This window comes from Scomber scombrus, chromosome 1 (genome assembly GCF_963691925.1).
Source record: "Scomber scombrus chromosome 1, fScoSco1.1, whole genome shotgun sequence".
Classification (NCBI taxonomy): domain Eukaryota; kingdom Metazoa; phylum Chordata; class Actinopteri; order Scombriformes; family Scombridae; genus Scomber; species Scomber scombrus.
Genome location: NC_084970.1, coordinates 37281241 through 37300304, shown reverse-complemented (window position 1 = coordinate 37300304; position 19064 = coordinate 37281241). Strand labels below are relative to the sequence as shown.

Sequence of the window (19064 nt, the reverse complement as noted above, 5' to 3'; positions counted from 1 at the left end):
GAAGGAAGGAAGGAAGGAAGGAAGGAAGGAAGGAAAGAAGGAAGGAAGAAGGAAGGAACGAGGGAGGAAGGAAAGAAGGAAGGTAGAAAAGAAGGAAGGAAGGAAGGAAGGAAGGAAGGAAGGAGGAAAGGAATGAGGGAAGGAAGGAAGGAAAGACGGAAAGAAGGAAGGAAGGAAGGAAGGAAGGAAGGAAGGAGGAAAGGAATGAGGGAAGGAAGGAAGGAAAGACGGAAAGAAAGATGGAAGGAAGGAAGGAAGGAAGGAAGGAAGGAAGGAAGGAAGGAAGGAAGGAAGGAAGGAAGGAAGGAAGGAAGGAAGGAACAGATTGATATTTTACCTCCTTACAGAAAATATTAAACAGTCTTGTTCAGGAACTAAAAAACGTCCGAATGGTTCTGGTCCAGTTCCTCACACAGACTTGAACTGAGCTGTAGTTTAAACTCACTGATAACACACACACACACACACACACACACACACACACACACACACACACACACACACACACACACACACACACACACACAACACACACACACACACACACACACACACACACACACACACACACACACACACACACACACACACACACGCACACACACACACACGGTTTCCACGGTAACCACGCCAGTAACAGTAATTACGTTAAACTCAGATCTGAACAACCTTCTCCTCCCTCATATCTCTCTCTCTGATGATAATATACAGATTTTTAAGTGCGTTGCCATGGAAACTCAGCATAAAAACTCCTCCTCACACATTCCTGCAGATAACAACACTTCATGACCTTTTTCACCTGTGTGTGATAAACAAAGCAGCTGTCTCCTGTTCACTTATGTTTCATTAAGTTTGAAGCTCAAGAAATTAAATTTTAATTTGCCAAATGTTATTATAAGTTTTAATGATTTATCTCATTATATCGTCCCACTGACAGTCTTATTTAAGACATTAAAGCTGCTTCATCAGCTCTGATAATGATTATCCAGACAGGGAGAGATGGTTGGGGCGGGTGGGGTTAGGGTGTGTAGGTGTGTGTGTGTTTACAGCACTGTAAACAAACCCCTCCCGCTGCTATCTCAGGTGAAAGGACAGGTGAGTCACCACAGGAAGTGACAGAGGGACAAACTCTGAGATTACAGAGACGATCCATGTGAACACCTGAGAGACTTTTACTGAGACATGAAGACACATCATCAATGTCCGAGAGTCCACGACTCCAATATGTCCACACATAGAGACAATATAAGACAATATAAGTCTCTCAGGAGGGAAGGAAGGAAGGAAGGAAGGAAGGAAGGAAGGAAGGAAGGAAGGAAGGAAGGAAGGAAGGAAGGAAGGAAAGAGAGAGGATGAAAAGAAAAAGAAAAGGAGGGAGAAAGGAAGATAGGAGGGAAGGAAGGAAGGAAGGAAAATAAGGAAAGAGAGAGGAAGAAAATAAAGAGAAAAGGAGGGAGGAAGGAAGGTAGGAGGGAAGGAAGGAAGGAAGGAAAGAAGGAAGGAAGGAAGGAAGGAAGGAAGGAAGGAAGGAAGGAAGGACAGACGGACGGACGGACGGACGGAAGGAAGGACGGAAGGACGGAAGGAAGGAAGGCAGGAAAGAAGGAAGTAAGGAAGGAGGGAAGGAAGGAAGAAAGAAAGGAAGGACGGACGGAAGGAAGGAAGGAAGGAAGAAAGAAAGAAAGAAAGGAAGGAAGGAAGGAAGGAAGGAAGGAAGACTCTCAGCTGTCCATAGAGACAATATAAGACTCTCATATAGAAACATTAATATTGCTGATTTGGGAACTCCGGAAGGACGGAAGGAAGGAAGGCAGGAAAGAAGGAAGGAAGGAAGGTAGGAGGGAAGGAAGAAAGAAAGGAAGGACGGACGGAAGAAAGGAAGGAAGGAAGGAAGGAAGGAAGGAAGGAAAGAAGGAAAGAAAGGAAGGAAGGAAGGAAGAAAGGAGGGAAAGAGGGAAGGAAGGAAGGAAGGAAGGAAGGAAGAAAGGAGGGAAAGAGGGAAGGAAGGAAGGAAGGAAGGAAGGAAGGAAGGAAGGAAGGAAAGAAGGAAGGAAGGACAGACGGACGGACGGACGGAAGGAAGGAAGGAAGGAAGGAAGGAAGGAAGGAAGGAAGGAAGGAAGGAAAGAAGGAAGGAAGGACAGACGGACGGACGGACGGAAGGAAGGAAGGAAGGAAGAACAGACGTATAGAAACATATAGAAATAGAAAACATTAATATTGCTGATTTGGGAACTCTGGAAGGACGGAAGGAAGGAAGGCAGGAAAGAAGGAAGGAAAGGAAGGAAGGAAGGAAGAAAGGAGGGAAAGAGGGAAGGAAGGAAGGCAGGAAAGAAGGAAGGAAGGAAAGGAAGGAAGGAAGGAAGAAAGGAGGGAAAGAGGGAAGGAAGGAAGAAAGGAGGGAACGAGGGAAGGAAGGAAGGAAGGAAGGAAAGAGGGAAGGAAGGAAGGAAGGAAGGACGGACGGGCAGACGGAAAGGAAAGGAAAGGAAGGAAGAAAGAAAGAAAGGAAGAAAGAAAGAAAGGAAGGAAGGAAGGAAGGAAGGAAGACTCATATAGAAACATTAATATTGCTGATTTGGGATCGTTATTATTCTCGAACCTCTGATTTTTAAAAACTATTTGCAGACTGCAGAGTTTATTGGCCGGCTGCCAGCCAATCAGGAGAGGTGATTCCGGCTGCCAGCCAATCAGGAGAGGCGAGGTCATCCGAACACTGGTGAGGAATTTATGTCCATGAGTTCAATCCGATGTGTAAAAGTCTCTTCCAGTGAGTCACAGAGAGAGTAGAGGGGCGTGTGTGTGTGTGTGTGTGTGTGTGTGTGTGTGTGTCTGTGTGTGTGTGTGTGTGTGTGTGTGTGTGTGTGTGTGTGTGTGTGTCTGTGTGTGTGTGTGTGTGTGTGTGTGTGTGTGTGTGTGTGTGTGTGTGTGTGTCTCAGCTGCTATTTAACCACCACACCCAGCCTCCGTCCTGGATCATAACGGAGCTGCTGCTGCTCTCTGCTGAAGGTAAGAACACAGACTTCCCTTCAACGTGCTGACTGAGCTGCATGTTGAACCTCTTTCCTCTCATTACTGACACAGTGTGCATGTTGTTTTATAACTTTAACTTTGTGTTTAACTGGACTTTCTTCTCAGTGAGTCTGTGAATATTTACTTAAAGCTCAAATCTCAGTGTGTAGTCTGGTATTAAACGTTGCAGATGTGATAAGAGGCGGCTGCTCGCTGGGTGCGGCGGGTTAAAGTCTTCATTATTAATGCTACTGAGAGGAGATGCAGCCTTTAAGAGACTCTACACACACACTTTTATACTCTTTTATACTCGTAAGACAACAATAAGATGGTGTTAAAGTCTCACAAGTGGAAAAAACCCTCACTCTGACTAACCAGTGATTCAAAGCTTTTATATAGAAGTTTGAGCTGCATGTGAATCACTGAGTTTTATAACTAAACACTAACTTTCCCAGAACAGTGGAGACGGTTTTTGCAGCAGTTTTGCACGTTTTTTGGCAACATAAGCGTTTACAACTCTAAACTAATGTTTAGGGTTCAGCTAATCCTACAAAATAAGTATAATATGTTAAGGTGTGACAGCAGCGTTAGATTGGGGTTAAAATGAGGATTTGAAATGTGTTAAAGTTATCGTCGTCATGGCAACACTTAATACCCACGTTACATGTTTTTAACTAATGTCTGTGAGTCTCCATGGAAACCAGATTTAACCTTTGTGTCGTCTTCCCGGGCCAAATTGACGCCGTCTGTTTTATGTTCCTTCCTTCCTTCCTTCCTTCCTTCCTTCCTTCCTTCCTTCCTTCCTTCCTTCCTTCCTTCCTTCCTTCCTTCCTAATTTTTTCCATCCTTCTGCCTTTCCTCCCTCCCTCCTTATTTCCTTCCCTCTTTCTTTCCTTCCTTCCTCTTTTCCTTTTCTTTCTCCCTCCCTCCCTCCCTCCCTCCTACCTTCCTCCCGTCCTTCTTTCCTCTGTCCTTCTTTCCTTCCTTCCTCCCTTCCTCTTTTTCTTTCTCCCTCCCTCCTTCCTTCCCTCCTACCTTCCTTCCTTCCTTCTTTCATCTATCCTTCCCTACTTCCTTTCCTTATTCCCTCCTCCCTTCCCTCTTTCCTTCCTCCCTCCTTTCCTTCCTTCACTGAATCACTGAGTTTGGTAACTAAACACTAACTTTGTAAAACTTCTATTTTGAAAGTTTTCCCAACAGTCAGAGCAGTTTTTGCAGCAGTTTGCACATTTTTTGGCAACATAAGCGTTTACAACCCTAAACCAATGTTCAGGGTTTCAGCTAATCCTACAAAATAAGTGTCAGGGATGCAAATGGCACCAAATCCTCCAAATTAAAAGACAAGACACACATAGTTGATTTGTAGCTCTGACGCTGCAGCAACGTCTCTGTGAAACCATGACGATGTTTTAAGGTGTGACGGCAGCAATAGATTAGGGTTAAAATGATGATTTGAAATGTGTTTGAGTTATCGTCGTCATGGCAACACTTAACCCTCCTGTTGTCCTCCCGGGTCAAATTGACCCCATCTGTTTTGACTGTTCCTTCCTTCCTTCCCTCTTTCTTTGCTCCCTCCTCCTTCCATACTTCTTTCCTCACTTCCTTCCTTCCTTTTTCCCTTACTTCCTTCCTCTTTTCCTCCCTGCCTCCCTCCTTACTCCTTCCTTCCTTCCTTCCTGATTCCTTCCTTCCTCCTGTCCTTCCTTCCTACCTTCCTACCTTGACCTGAGGACAACAGGAGGGTTAATACCCACAATACATGTTTTTAACTAATGTCTGTGAGTCTCCATGGAAACCAGAATTAAGTCTCTGTGCACAAAAACTGCTCCATGAAGAAATGAATGAAGAATTTCACCTTAAACTGAACCAAAGCTTTAACTCACTGATGCTCTGATAGCTGAATGAGAACAGATCCAAAATCCAGCTGTTCACTTACTGTTGGACATTCAGCAACAGGTGTTCACACAGCAGGACGAACAAGCTGCAGATCATTGTTCACAGTAAATAGATGGTTTATTATTAGAGTTAAATTAAAGTTATAATATAATATTTATTATGATGCAATAGTAATAGGGCTTTATGTGGCCTCTGAACTAAGATGAGTTTAACACCAAATGTTGTAATTCCCCTTTAAATCCTTCAACCAGCAGACAGACAGTCAGTCTCTGCAGGATTCGGGTGTGTTTGTGCCCGCTGTTGCTAGGCGACGGAACGCGGACCCTCTCACACTTCCTGTTAATGTTTCACAAGCGGGTCAAAAGTTTTCCAAGTTCATCTCTGAAAGTTTCATAAGAAGCTCCGAGTGTTTGCTGCTTATCTGCAGACGCACCCTCACCAGGCACGCCAAGCTCCATAAAACTAACACACCTACGAGCTCTGTGACACACACACACACGCACACACACACACACATAGAAACACTAACAAACACACACACACACACACACACACATAGACACACACACACACACACACACACACACACACACACACACACACAGACACACACACACACACACACAGACACACACACACACATAGAGAGACACACACACACACACACACACACACACACACAGAGACACACACACACACACTCACACACACACATAGAAACACACACACACACACACACACACACACACATACTCACACACACACACACACACCTACTGTACTGTGAGGTGTGTTTACAGCTAGAATTCACACTATTGTTTGTTTGCTGCGTCCCTTTTTAGAAGCCTGAGCAGGAAATGAAACGTTTCCACTCTGAAGGAAGAGAGGAAGTCACATCTCTAGTTTGTTTGTTCTGAAACTGATCTCAGGTTGTTTGAGATGAAACAAGAGAAGAAAGTTTATATCCAACAGTTTTAGTTGGATTTTAACCTTGGTGTCGTCCTCCTGGGTCAAATTGACCCGTCTGTTTTGACTGTTCCTTCTTTCCTCCCTTCCTTCCTTCTGTCCTTCCTCCCTCCTTCTTTCCTTCTTTCCTTCCTCCATCCCCCTTTCTTCCTTCCTCCATTCCTTCTTTCCTTCCCTCCCTCCTTCTCTCTTTCTTTCCTCCCCATTACTTTCCTTCTTTCCTCTGTCCTACCTTCCTTCCTTCCTCCTTTCCTTCCTTCCTCCCTCCCTCCCTCCTTTCCTCCCTCCCTCCTTTCCTTCCTTCTTCCTCCCTTCCTTCCTTGACTCGAGGACAACAGGAAGGTTAAGTTTGGATGTTATAAACCTGAGAATGAAGGAAATGTTGGAAGCAGAAGTAGAAAAGAGAAGATTTGAGGAAAGTTGATGGAAGCTCACCTTGATGTTGGTTTTTCTTCTTCTACTGTTCAACAAAACGTTAATGTTCTACTGTCGCTCTGCAAGAAAGACAACAAGAGAAGAAGAATAACTTAAGGAGGATCAATAGAGTTTAAAACCATGTCGATTAAAATATTATCGATATAAAAACACAGAAAAACATCTTAAGAGTGAAACAGCAGAAAAATGTTCAAAAGAAAAGTTAATGTTGTAAACTCACTCAAGTTATTCTCTAGAAATCAGATTTTATTTCAATTAAAATTTCATGAATTTGCTCAAAAGAAAGAAAAAGGAGCCTTCACATTAAATTAAAGGGTTAGTGTTAAAGTTTTCCTCCTGACGCAACAGAACTGGAGTTAAAGACTGTGTAAAGTGAATTCAGACATTTTCTTCTAAACACATTAAATAGGTCATAAATATATTTCTAAAAAATGTGTAAAAAGCATTTCAACCATTTAGATTTGAATAGTGGAGCTAGGCTTAGCATAAACCCTCCTCTGCTGCTGTAGAGGTATAAATACATTCAGCGCACACTACTACAGTCTACAGTTAGCCAGTTAGCCGAGTTAGCCGCCGAGCTAGCTGCCGAGTTAGCAGCAGAAAGCTCTCAGACCTAGCGTCCATGTTTCTGGTAGAGGTGGTGACTTTGATTGACAGGTGACACTTGGTAGGGGGCGGGGCTTCAGCGGACTCGGCAGCCACGCCCACAGCGTTTGGGAGCAGAGAAATAGGCAGACTTTTACACAACTTTGAAGCCTAATTTCATATATTTGGCGATTATTTTAATCATTCAAATTTGGCAGGGTGGTTAACAACACACTATTATGTGGTATGTCAAACTCAGAACACATATTTATTCTTACTTTACACGGACTTTAAAGTGATAAAAGAGACGAAGGAGATCAGATGTGAAGCTTCAGCTGCTCAATACAAACTTTCCTCTTTGTCTTATTACAGAGTCGCATTTAGACTCAGAATCAGAAGTTTATCATCAAATAGATTTTAACACACAGGTTCGAGGTTTCTTTGATTCACAGCCAGCAGTAATTAGGTTAGGTTGTTGGTCTCTTATAGAGAAGAAGTTGCAGCATATAAATGACATACAATAAAAACAACATGCAGTACAAACATACATCAGGTTAAAAGACAGACTGACACTGGATGATCCTACACATATACTGCCACATAATACAAACATAAACACAACAAGTAAATACAACAACAGGTACTGAATATAAATGAGAGTTTTATAGACTCATTAACTGATAACAGGGTTAGGGTCTGTTGATAACAGGAATAAATGACTCTTGCATCATCGTGGCAGACTCTGAGCTCTGATGGGAACAACATCACCAGCATTTGGCTGCAGAGAGAATCTGTCTTTGTGTTGTGATGCATTACAAAATAATACACAAATGAAGCAATCCTTAATGGTCACTGGTTATATTGACTGTAGCAATTAATATGATTTTATGTTGTTTGATGTTCTGTTCGTCCTTTTTTAATGATGCGTCTCCTCATGCCTTTTAAATTGCCCCTCGGGGACAAATAAAGGGTTTTGAATTGAATTGAGTTGAATAACATAAAATAGAAGTTTTAAATGATTGCATTAGATTGTAGAGGTGAAATCCTCTGTGAGTGAATATGAACTAATTTAAATAACTAAAATATCACAGCATCATTTCAGTCTGGACTCACGTGAACTGATTTATACTGTCTGTACGCTGTGTGATAACATGAGTTTATATTGTGCACGTTGACTGAATCATAACTATGTTGATGTTTGTCAGGTTTAAAGCGTCTCACACATGTTCTCCTCCCTCTGCTAACATCTGGTCACATGACTGACTCTGATCTTCTCTCTGTGTCTCTGCAGGTTAACTCATCGTCATAATCATCATCATGGCGCTCGTTTCTGAGTTTCTGAGCCAGCTGACTCTGTCGTACGGAGGGGTGAGTCCACTGATGATGACATCACACAGGAAACACAGTGCAGAGAGACCAAACGTCTATAAAATCAATTTGCAATAATTGGATCCTTTTAGCTTCCACAAAACTACAACAATAAAACCAACAGTTTTAAATCAAACTGACATAACTCAACTTATGAAAAAGTCCACCATAAAAACAAGAACTGCAACATGTACCACTTAAAACAGTATAAACACAACATAAAACCAGAGTACACTAATATAAACCAGTATATAGTACTATACAACCAGTATCTACTACTACAAAAACAGTATATATAATATAAAACCAGTATACTAATACATTTTCCTTGTCGCTGTGCTGCTCATGTGAGAATTTAATTAAAGAGTTTGTTCTAGATCTGCTCTATGTGAAAAGTGCCTTAAGATAACTTGATTTGGAGCTTTATGTACACTACCGGTCAAAAGTTTTACAACAAGATGTAAAAGGAGCAGACATCAAATTAATAGGACATGAAAACCAAAGCAGTACCTGCAGCTTCCAGCTCTGCCTCAGCTGATACGATCTGTAATTAACTACAACCTCAATCAGCTGGATGATTGTTAAAGGGAGAGTCAGGGAGTGTTTATCCTGCTCTTCATACCAGTAATTAACTACATTATAATCCAGTTAATTACTGTTATAGTGTAGAGCAGGTTGACACTCCCAAGTCAGGGTTCACATAGCAGGGTTAATATAGTTCAGTGTCAGCATTATTTCATCCTTTACAGCTTCTACTCATTAAGGTTTTCATCCTGATACTTGAAACACTCAAACTAAGAATAGAACTACATTTAAAAAAAGTAAAATTACTTCATCACTTGTTAAACTGTAAAACTAAATAAAAATATTATAAATTAAACTTCTGTCTCAAGTTTATGTTTAGGCCTGAAAAGCTCTTGGTTTAAAGTTAGCTGAGGATGATTTCTGTATTAAACCAACTCTCATAATCTCTGATATTATCCAACAGTCTAAACACATAAACCATGAAACTGCTTCATAATGCATGAGGTTACCAGAAGTTGAGGTTGTGGTGCAAGGTTGGATATTCTGTTGTAACATTTCAACACCAGTCAAAAGTTTGGACACACCTTTTTAAATTAAAGTAAAGGGAAAATATTTGTACGATTCCTTCAAAATACACTGAACAAAAATATAAACGCAACACTTTTGTTTTTGCTCCATTTTTCATGAGCTGAACTCAAAGATCTAAAACATTGTCTATATACACAAAAGACCTATTTCTCTCAAATATTGTTCACAAATCTAGTGCTCACTAACACAGATATAGACAGATCTGAGCCATCTTGAAAATGTCCAGTGCATACTGGGAAAAATAAAAACAGGGATTCTACTTATATGGGCATCAGGAGGAGCATGAGGCGCCCTCCTGAACCTGTGAACCAATCAACCTGTCAATCACAACGTAGCCACGCCCTAATGCATACCCTGCTTTATCGTCACATATAAAATCAGGGAGGCCAAAATGTCCCAAATGAACATCATACTGCATTGAAGAAGGCTTTAAACTAGCGATTGAGACCATAAACACATTTTGAAAACGTTTACTGAGGTTAGAAATCAAGTGAGAAGTTGGTGAATTCTCCATTGACTTGTGTAGAGACGGAAGTCCTTTTGACACCAAAACGGTCGCCCCCTGGTGGCCTTTTGATAGAATGCAGTTTTAAGTTACTTCCTGGTTGGCCTCATTTCAGAGGACCAGAACTCCCCGCCTGGTTTAATTAGATTGTAAACACGCAGCTGCTCACTGTTACCCTTTTTTTTTGCTGATGAGCTTATAAATGATTTAAGGGTTCACAACCTAATTAACAAGCCAATTATAAACTATTCACAAAGCCTCGATAAAGGGAGACTTATTATAAACTGGTGCCTTCACAATAATATTTATTAGAGCTGGTTGGACAGTCAGCAAATCAAATATGTGCTAAAATTCACACAGACATAAGCAAAAGGCTCGGTTCTACGGTGGCCCAAGAGTTCAAAACATGAGAGAAAATCTGACAACACAGCAGATATCACAAAGGAGCAGAAATGTTGGTTATTAGTTTGTCTCTTCGTGTTGATCTTTGTGTCTTCGGGTCTTATTTTATCTCTGTTGTTTCTGAGCAGCAGCAGACTGTGATGTCACACGTCTCTGTTTGTGTTTCTGTAGGAGGCAGAACCTAAATTCCCCACCGTGGTGCCGGCACGAGAATTCGACCCGGAGAAGGATGCTGTCCGGATCGACACGGCCATCAAAATGAAAGGTGAGAGAGTCCAATAAACTCCAATAACCCCCCCCCCCCCCCCCCCCCCCCCCCCCAACCAAACCTCTAACTCCCCTCCTCACACAAGTCTCTGGAAGTTTCCACAAAGGTCTCCGAGTTATGTAACTGAGATCTGAGTGAGTTTAACAAGTGATGAAGTAGTTTTTAGTTTGAGTGTTTCAGGAGGAAAGCCTTGATTAGTAGAAGCTGTAAATCAGGAGGTTAAACATGGCCCACTCTCCTTCCTTCCTTTCTTCCATCTGTCCTTCCATCATTTCTTCCTTCCTTTCTTCCATCTGTACTTGCTTCCTTCCTTTTTTCCTTACTTCCTTCCTTCCTTTCTTCCATCTGTCCTTCCATCCTTTCTTCCTTCCTTCCATCCTTTCTTCCTTCCATCCTTCCTTTTTTTTAAATTATTTTTTTAATTATTTTTTAAAATGTAGTTTTGGTTTGAGTGTTTCAGGTATCAGGAGGAAAGCCGTGATTAGTAGAAGCTGTAAAGGATGAAATAATGCTGACAGGATGTGTTCTCCTGGTTCTATGTGAGAACTTCTAAGCTGGACTTTCACATTAGTGGGATTTTTCCCTTTTAGCTATTTATCCCACAAATGTTCCCATCACTCTTCATCATCATCATCATCATCACTCTTCATCACCACACTTTTACTTTTATCTACTGCTGTGACGTTTTCTGCCTGGAACTTCTTCTTCTTTCTTCTAGAAAATCATAAATTGCACGTTAAGTATTTTCTTCTTGAGCGTTATGCTGCAGCCTCTCTGCTGCCCCCTACTGGTACTAACCTGTTATTACAACAGGTCAAACTGAACACAATACAGTCACCATGGAGACAATGAAAAGAAAACTAAAACTAAGCTGATTTTTATCTGCAATTCAGTTTAGTTTTAGTTAGTTTTGCATTGTAGTTTTTAAAAAACTCTCTTTTTAAAAAAACATTCAGTTAACTAAGTACTAACTTTTTTCATGGCTAGTTTTAGTTTTAGTCTTCATGAACTATAATTACCCAAACAAAGGTCTCCATGAAGTCAGAGAGTCTAACAAACTTAAATATGAAGACAGAGACAAACAAGAGGCTTAAAATGCATTACTGGAGAATTATTATATTATATTCATGTTCAATGATTTTTTACTCAGCATACATTAATAGATTTGGGCAGTTTGTGATGAGTCAGCGTCCACATTCAGTGCTGAACCAACACGAGTCCTGAATCACGCAGCTGAGTCTAGATACAAATAACTCAGGCTCATCTGTCTGAAAACGTGTTGATTGTTGAAGTTTTGACACAATGAAATGTGACGTTATGGAGCCTCTGTGTGTGTGTGTGTGTGTGTGTGTGTGTGTGTGTGTGTGGGTTTGGGGGGGGGGGGGATTTCCTGGTAGTGACTCTGAAACATGAACGAGTCGACGTCTGACTCACCAGAATTTAACAAAATCAGCAAATCTGCTCGAAAAGGTGAAGAAAAGCCAGACGAGCCTTGCTGCTGAACTCTGACTCATGAATTCCTCCCTTTGACCATCCTGGTGCTAAAAAATGTGAAGAAAACAAACAGTATAAAGCCTTTTGATGATGTCAATGTTGATGTTACTTTAGTCAGCGTTGGTTGGAGCTAAAGCCTGTATATATAATTAACGTAACATCCGTGACGTCACCCATTGGTTTGTGGACTGCTGCTCGGAGGCCAATAGTATCGGATCTGAGCAGCGCCACCTTGAAAATTTCAGGTGCATGCTGGGTAAAATAAAAACAGGGATTCTACTTATATGGGCATCAGGAGGAGCATGAGGCGCCCTCCTTAACCTGTGAACCAATCAACCTGTCAATCACGACGTAGCCACGCCCTAATGCATACCCTGCTTTATCGTCACATATAAAATCAGGGAGGCCAAAATGTCCCAAATGAACATCATACTGCATTGAAGAAGGCTTTAAACTAGCGATTGAGACCATAAACACATTTTGAAAACGTTTACTGAGGTTAGAAATCAAGTGAGAAGTTGACTCCTCTCCTTCAGTTGTTACGTCCTTTCTTTTAAAATCAAAGAACTGAATATTTTCTGTAGTTGTTCATGTTGACTCAGGACTTCAGGACTCTGGCTGTTTGTCTTTGACTTTCTGTGTGAAACTGCTGCAGCCAAAACTCTGATTTCATCCTGTTAGATATCCGATTACCAGCTGGCTCTCTTCCATGTATGAGCTGTTCAAACCACAACAGCATGTTTTAATCTGACTAGAAACTAAAAGTCTAAAAGTTGGAGGAATTTTAACTCCAGATGCCACAAAGAAACCTTCAACATACAAGCGATGCACGGCCTGGGAATCGAACCTGTGAGCTGCTTCAGTTCAGACTCTGCTGTGTTTTTTAGTGTTCAGGATAAAACAGAGCTGCAGGATTTTCCAGCTGCTCACACTCTCCTGTTTCCTGTGAGCGAGCTGCAGTAAAAAGCAGGAACCCAGAGAGCAGAGGAAGGTTTTTCCACTGTTGAGTTCAAACAAAGAAACAAAAGACGACTGCTGACAATAAAAAGATCATTTCAGAAGCACAGAGAGAGTTTATCATGAATGAAAAACATGAGTCAGATTAAAACAATGAAGGGTTTATTATATTTCTCTTCTGAACGTAAACAGCTGAGAGGAATCGTATAATTAAAGACAGACCGGCTGATTCTTTATAAAGGAAACTATAACGAGGCACTGAGAGCGAAAACATTAACCTTTGTGTCGTCCTCCCGGGTCAAATTGACCCCGTCTGTTTTGACTCTTCCTTCTTTCCTTCCGAGAGCTAAAACAGTAAAGCTGCTCTGTGGAGTTTTCTTCTAAACAAACAAGTTTAACAAAAGTACTGAATGCATTTCCTTTCTTCTTTATGGAGTCTTCTTCTCTGTATTTGTTGATAGTCAAAGTGTTTTACAGAGAAAAATTTAAATAAATACATTGATTGAGTTGCCGTAATTACTGTTTTAACAGTGCAACTTAATTTAAAGGTGTATTATTTGCCCAGAGTAAACTGTACACTACGCTACACTTCTCAAACGCTCCCAGTGGTGTAACACGCTGTGCACGTGTGCCCAGTGGAAACATGCGGTCATTTAGTAAATTTAGTTCCTGCAGGTCTTTAAAGTATAAAACACAATATTATTTATGACAGAAAAGCTCTGTTAAACTGCCGCCTACAGGTTAAACGCTTCAGCATGATGTGGCTAGTTGCTTTAAAAACTGAAATGTATGTGTTGTGTTTCATGCAGGTGTGGACGAGCAGACGATCACTGACATCCTGACCAGACGCAGCAACCAGCAGCGCAGAGAGATCGGCTTCGTATATGAACGCATCGCCAAGAAGGTTAAACATGTTTCTGTTTTATAAAAATAAAAGTAATATATAAAAGCCATCAGGTAAGTGTTATTTTAATAAACTCCTGGTGTACTTACAAACTTTCCAATGCATGGATTTATGAGTAAAGACCCTATTTGTACTACTGTAGAAGTTTGATAACAACCCAGGCATTATTAGTGGAGTCATTTACGTGGTTTATAAGCAAATACCTGAAAAACTAATGACGTTCCCTTCAGCCTTAGCCTGTATTAAACCTGCTAAACATCAACCTGCACAGTCTAAAACATGAAGCTGTTAGTATCGTTAGTATTCTTGTTAAATTACATGTTTGAATCTGTTATTTAGGATCTCAGCACCGCCCTGAAGGGGGCGCTGTCCGGCTCTCTGGAGGCGCTGATGCTCGGTCTGATGAGGAGCACCGCTCAGTACGACGCCTTCGAGCTCAAAGCCTCCATGAAGGTCTGAGTCACTTTAATGGATCTGTGATGTTTGTGTTTATCAAGACTGTAGAGGGCGATATTCATCACAACACGTTCTATTATCACAAGATTCACTGTTGTTTGATATAAAGTAGATAAATATGGAGTCTTACTCAGAGTCTGTGTCTCCGTTCAGGGTTTGGGAACAGACGAGGAATCCCTCATCGAGATCGTCTGCTCCAGAAGCAACGACGAGCTGGTGGACATCAAGAAGGTTTACAAAGACAGTACGTTTGGAAATGATCGGTTCCAACAATATTCAGTAAATCTGAGACACACACAAAGAGATAATTAACATATTAACGTGTTCATCTCTTTTTTCTCTCCACAGTGTTTAAGAAGGATTTGGAGAAAGACATCGCAGGAGACACATCGGGAGACTTCGCTAAACTGCTGCTGGCTCTGGTTCAGGTAATCTACAGATCAGATAACAGTTATTTTATATTTATATATTATCATTAGAGCTGCTACTGTTTTGATAATGGATTAATCAGTTTGAGTCTTTTATGTTTAAATCTGCAGACGAAGAGAGACGAACCCTCTAACGTGGTCGACTACGAGAAGATCGACGACGACGCCCGAGTGAGTCAAACAGTCCAGATGTTCACAGACTTTTAGACTGCGTTCAGACTACAAGCCAAAATCCGATTTTTAGCCAACCTAGATTGGAACCAGATGCTCTTATGAAGTCTGAACAGTCATAAATCACATGAAATCCGATTTTTGCAAACCAGATGGAAACCACCTTTGGGAGGTAGTTTCAAATCTCATTTGGACAGATGTGTCTGAGTCTGAACAGTTCCAAACACTCACATCGGATTTGACTGTCCGTGACGTCTCTCTACGTCTCTACGCTACGTCACTCTATGCGACACCAGACCCACGCTTATTCCAGTTGTTGTTGCTAGCTGATATCAATGGAGGCTTATTCCAGTTGTTGTTGCTAGCTGATATCAATGGAGGCTTATTCCAGTTGTTGTTGCTAGCTGATATCAATGGAGGCTTATTCCAGTTGTTGTTGCTAGCTGATATCAATGGAGGCAATGGAGGACGTCAAACATCAGTCCTTGGACAGAGGACCAAACCAAATTCTTAATCTTTGGGGAGATGGCTCCATTCAAGCGAAGCTCGAGGGTTTGTTGTTGCTGTTGCAATTACATGACATCACACAATACACGCTAGATGACGCCTCTGCTCCGACGCCGTTGCCACAGCAACCTGTCAGATTGGTCATTAATGTGGCCCAGTCTGAACAGAGCCAAATCCCATTTGGACACTTGCTAAAAACAGTGTGGACAGTCAGGCCTAAAGAAGTATTTGATAAGGAATCAGATTTGAATCAGATTTGCTGCAGTCTGAACGCAGCCTTAGAGATTGTGTGATTTCTAAAGTTAAAGATGTGACTTTTGTTTAATAGACTATCTGTTAAAAAGCAGAGTGAAGCTAACAAACATCAACACACTCAGACTTAACCGCCAGTGTTCGCTACTGTACTTGGTCCAACCTCTATTTCCAGCCTCGCTATGTCACAACCCTTCTATAAATATGGACATATATGGTTTTACTATAACCAGTAAAGACCTTAAGACCTTGTAGTTGTAACAAACAGCATCCATTTACATTCATTTAAACACAGTTTGCACCACAGATGTCTAAACACAGCATGTGAAAATCTTTTTAACCTAACACTTGCATGGATATTTAGCATTTTTATTCATAAGTTTATACTAACTTCAAAGACCTTCTGCTCTGTTTCTGTGGCACTTTGAGTATTTCTGACACTTTAATAAGAGACTTTGGCAGGTTTGCTTTCTGATAAGATCTCATTCATGCAGATAGTCACTGTGGATCAGGAGCTGCAGACATTTTAATCTAAGTCCTTTTAGGCGTTTTTACTCCAAATTACGGGTTAGAGTGGAAGAGCTGATCAGGAATCAATCAATAAATGATCAATAATCACTTATGAATCAATCAATACTGTACGTACCTCAGTGTCCTGCTGTGATCATCAATATTCTGTTCTTGTGTGAATCTTTCAGTCTCTGTATGAAGCCGGCGTGAAGAGGAAGGGAACCGATGTGGCGACTTGGATCTCAATCATGGCTCAGAGGAGCGTTCCTCACCTGCAGAAAGGTGAACTACACACACACACACACACACACACACACTGCACAGACACAGAGAGATACACACACACACACACACACACACACACAGAGAGAGACACACACACAAAGATACACACACACACAGATACACACACACACACACACATACACGCACAGACATACACACACTAAACACACACAACACTACACACACACAAACACACTGACACACACACACACACATACGTAACTTTTTTCGCAAATTTCCTTAAAATACTGTGATATCATTTTGAGCCTCTACTATAAATAAGACATCAGGACATTAACATCGTGTTTCTGCTTCATGAAGAACAAACGTTTCTCAGCTGAATGTTGACTCTGAGTCTGTTTTGTGTTTCAGTGTTTGACAGATATAAGAGTTACAGTCCGTACGACATGAAGGAAAGCATCAGGAAGGAGGTGAAGGGAGATCTGGAGAAGTCCTTCCTCACTCTGGGTACGTTTCATACTGCATACTACATCACTCATAATACTGCAGTACTTTTACTGTAATACTGCATACTACATCACTCATAATACTGCAGTACTTTTACTGTAATACTGCATACTACATCACTCATAATACTGCAGTACTTTTACTGTAATACTGCATACTACATCACTATAATACTGCAGTACTTTTACTGTAATACTGCATACTACATCACTATAATACTGCAGTACTTTTACTGTAATACTGCATACTACATCACTCATAATACTGCAGTACTTTTACTGTAATACTGCATACTACAGTACATCGCTCATAATACTGCAGTACTTTTACTGTAATACTGCATACTACATCACTCATAATACTGCAGTACTTTACTGTAGTAGGATTTTTTTCATGCAGGATTTGTAATGGAGTATTTGTTGGTGGCAGTAAATGATCTGAGTAGAGTTTTTAATGGACTGTCATTATATTGTTATTTAAATATAAACAGGTGTATTAAATCTGTCCTCTTCTTCTTCTTCTTCTTCTTCTTCTTCTTCTTCTTCTTCACAGTTGAGTGCTTTGAAAACAGGCAGCTGTACTTCGCCAACAGACTCAATGAAGCCATGAAGGTAAAACCGACACACTGAATATTCACCCTGCAGACTCCTCCATCGGTCCGTCTGCTCTGTGCTCGTTTGTCGTCCTCCGTGTTGAAGTATCGTGTTTGTGTCTCAGAGTAAAGGAGCGAAGGAGAAGGTGGTGACCAGGATCATGGTGTCTCGCTGTGAAGTCGACCTCATGAAGATCAGAACAGAGTTCAAGAGGCATCACAAGAGATCGCTGTACCAGACCATCGCGGTGAGTGTGTGTGTGTGTGAGAGAGAGAGAGAGAGAGTGTTTGTGTGTTCAGATTTTGTCAGTGCCGAGGTAATTTCCACTTTAAGGTCAAAGGTCAACAGTTATTACATCAGTCCTCATCAATCAGCTGCTTCAGTGAAACTAATACAACAAAATATATACAAAATATAATATATCATAATATTCTACATACTCTGTCTGTTGTACTGCACTCTACTCATCACACTGCAATATTAGTTAAAGTTGTTTAAACTCTGTTCTATAATTTATATTTATATTTCGACTTTTCATTTAGTTATTTACCTCTTATTGTTTTTGCTGTACATCTCTGAGCTGCAATGTTTGTCCCTGGGATCAATAAACAACTTTATTAGCCTTCGTGTCGTCCTCCTGGGTCAAATTGACCCCGTCTGTTTCTTTCCTTCCTCTCTCTTTCCTTCCTTCTTTCCTTCTTTCTTTCCTCCGTCCCCCTTTCTTCCTTCCTTCTGTCCTTCCTTCCTCCCTCCCTCTTTCCTTCCCTCCCTACTTCCTTTCCTTTCTCCCTCCCTTCTTCCTTCTTTCCTCCGTCCTTCCTTCCTTCCTCCTTTCCTTCCTTCTTCCTCCCTTCCTTCCTTTCCTTCCTCCTTCCCTTCTTTTCTTTCCTCCCTTCCTTCCTCCTTTCCTTCCTTCTACCTCCCTTCCATTCTTGACTCGAGGACAACAGGAGGTTAAGTGGTAGTTGAATTTGAGCTGAAACTGGCGATGACATCAGGCCTGTGTTGATATAATAATCAGGGTATTATTATTATTATTATTATGATGATTAATGCTGGTTGTGTTTGTGTGTTTCAGGAACACACTAAAGGAGACTACCAGAAGGCTTTGCTCAGTCTCTGCGGAGGAGACGACTGAATCCTCTCAGTTTAATAGAGTCAGCTGACTTTATATCATCTCAGTATTTTACAGTATTGGAGCCTTTTATTGTTTGTTTGTTTCATATAAAAACAGATTGTTTCATCTCTCTATGAGCAGCTTCTGTTTCTGAAATAAAGACGTTTCACCTGTTTGTGTGTCTGAGTGCAGTTTGATGAAGCGACCACCAGATGGCAGCAGAGACACACTGAATATCTGAGCTTATTACAGCTGGAAGACTTTTATCTTCCTGTTTACTGATCAAACACGAGCTCTGTTTGTTCAGTTTGATGTCTGCTGCACTCAAAGATGATTTTATGAGATGTGAAATGATAAAAACAACATAATATT

At 41.0% G+C, this 19064-nt stretch overlaps 2 protein-coding genes across 2 annotated transcripts in view; one reads left to right on the top strand and one right to left on the bottom strand.

Annotated features, from left to right (window-relative positions):
* Positions 1–3052, bottom strand: part of cngb1a (cyclic nucleotide gated channel subunit beta 1a) — a 32064-nt gene extending 29012 nt beyond the window's left edge. Inside the window, exon 1 of the mRNA XM_062437873.1 lies at positions 2965–3052. Coding sequence (XP_062293857.1) covers positions 2965–3052 — 88 coding nt within the window. The remainder of the gene's footprint in view (positions 1–2964) is intronic.
* LOC133983009 (annexin A2-like) lies at positions 2982–18827 on the top strand. The gene is made up of 13 exons (XM_062421958.1): positions 2982–3009; positions 8186–8262; positions 10454–10547; positions 13811–13905; positions 14245–14358; positions 14515–14605; positions 14710–14789; positions 14901–14960; positions 16418–16511; positions 16887–16982; positions 17535–17593; positions 17700–17822; positions 18654–18827. Exons 2-13 carry the CDS (start codon positions 8212–8214, stop codon positions 18711–18713), a joined length of 1017 nt encoding a protein of 338 aa, XP_062277942.1. The 5' UTR covers positions 2982–3009; positions 8186–8211; the 3' UTR covers positions 18714–18827.
* Positions 18828–19064: the final 237 nt, after the last annotated feature.

Excerpts from the sequence above, each read along its gene's own strand:
- LOC133983009 (XM_062421958.1), top strand. The coding sequence starts at position 8,212 with ATGGCGCTCGTTTCTGAGTTTCTGAGCCAGCTGACTCTGTCGTACGGA. Across the intron at positions 14,961-16,417 it reads AGATCGACGACGACGCCCGA|TCTCTGTATGAAGCCGGCGT; the intron begins GTGAGTCAAACA and ends TGAATCTTTCAG. Across the intron at positions 16,983-17,534 it reads GAAGTCCTTCCTCACTCTGG|TTGAGTGCTTTGAAAACAGG; the intron begins GTACGTTTCATA and ends TCTTCTTCACAG.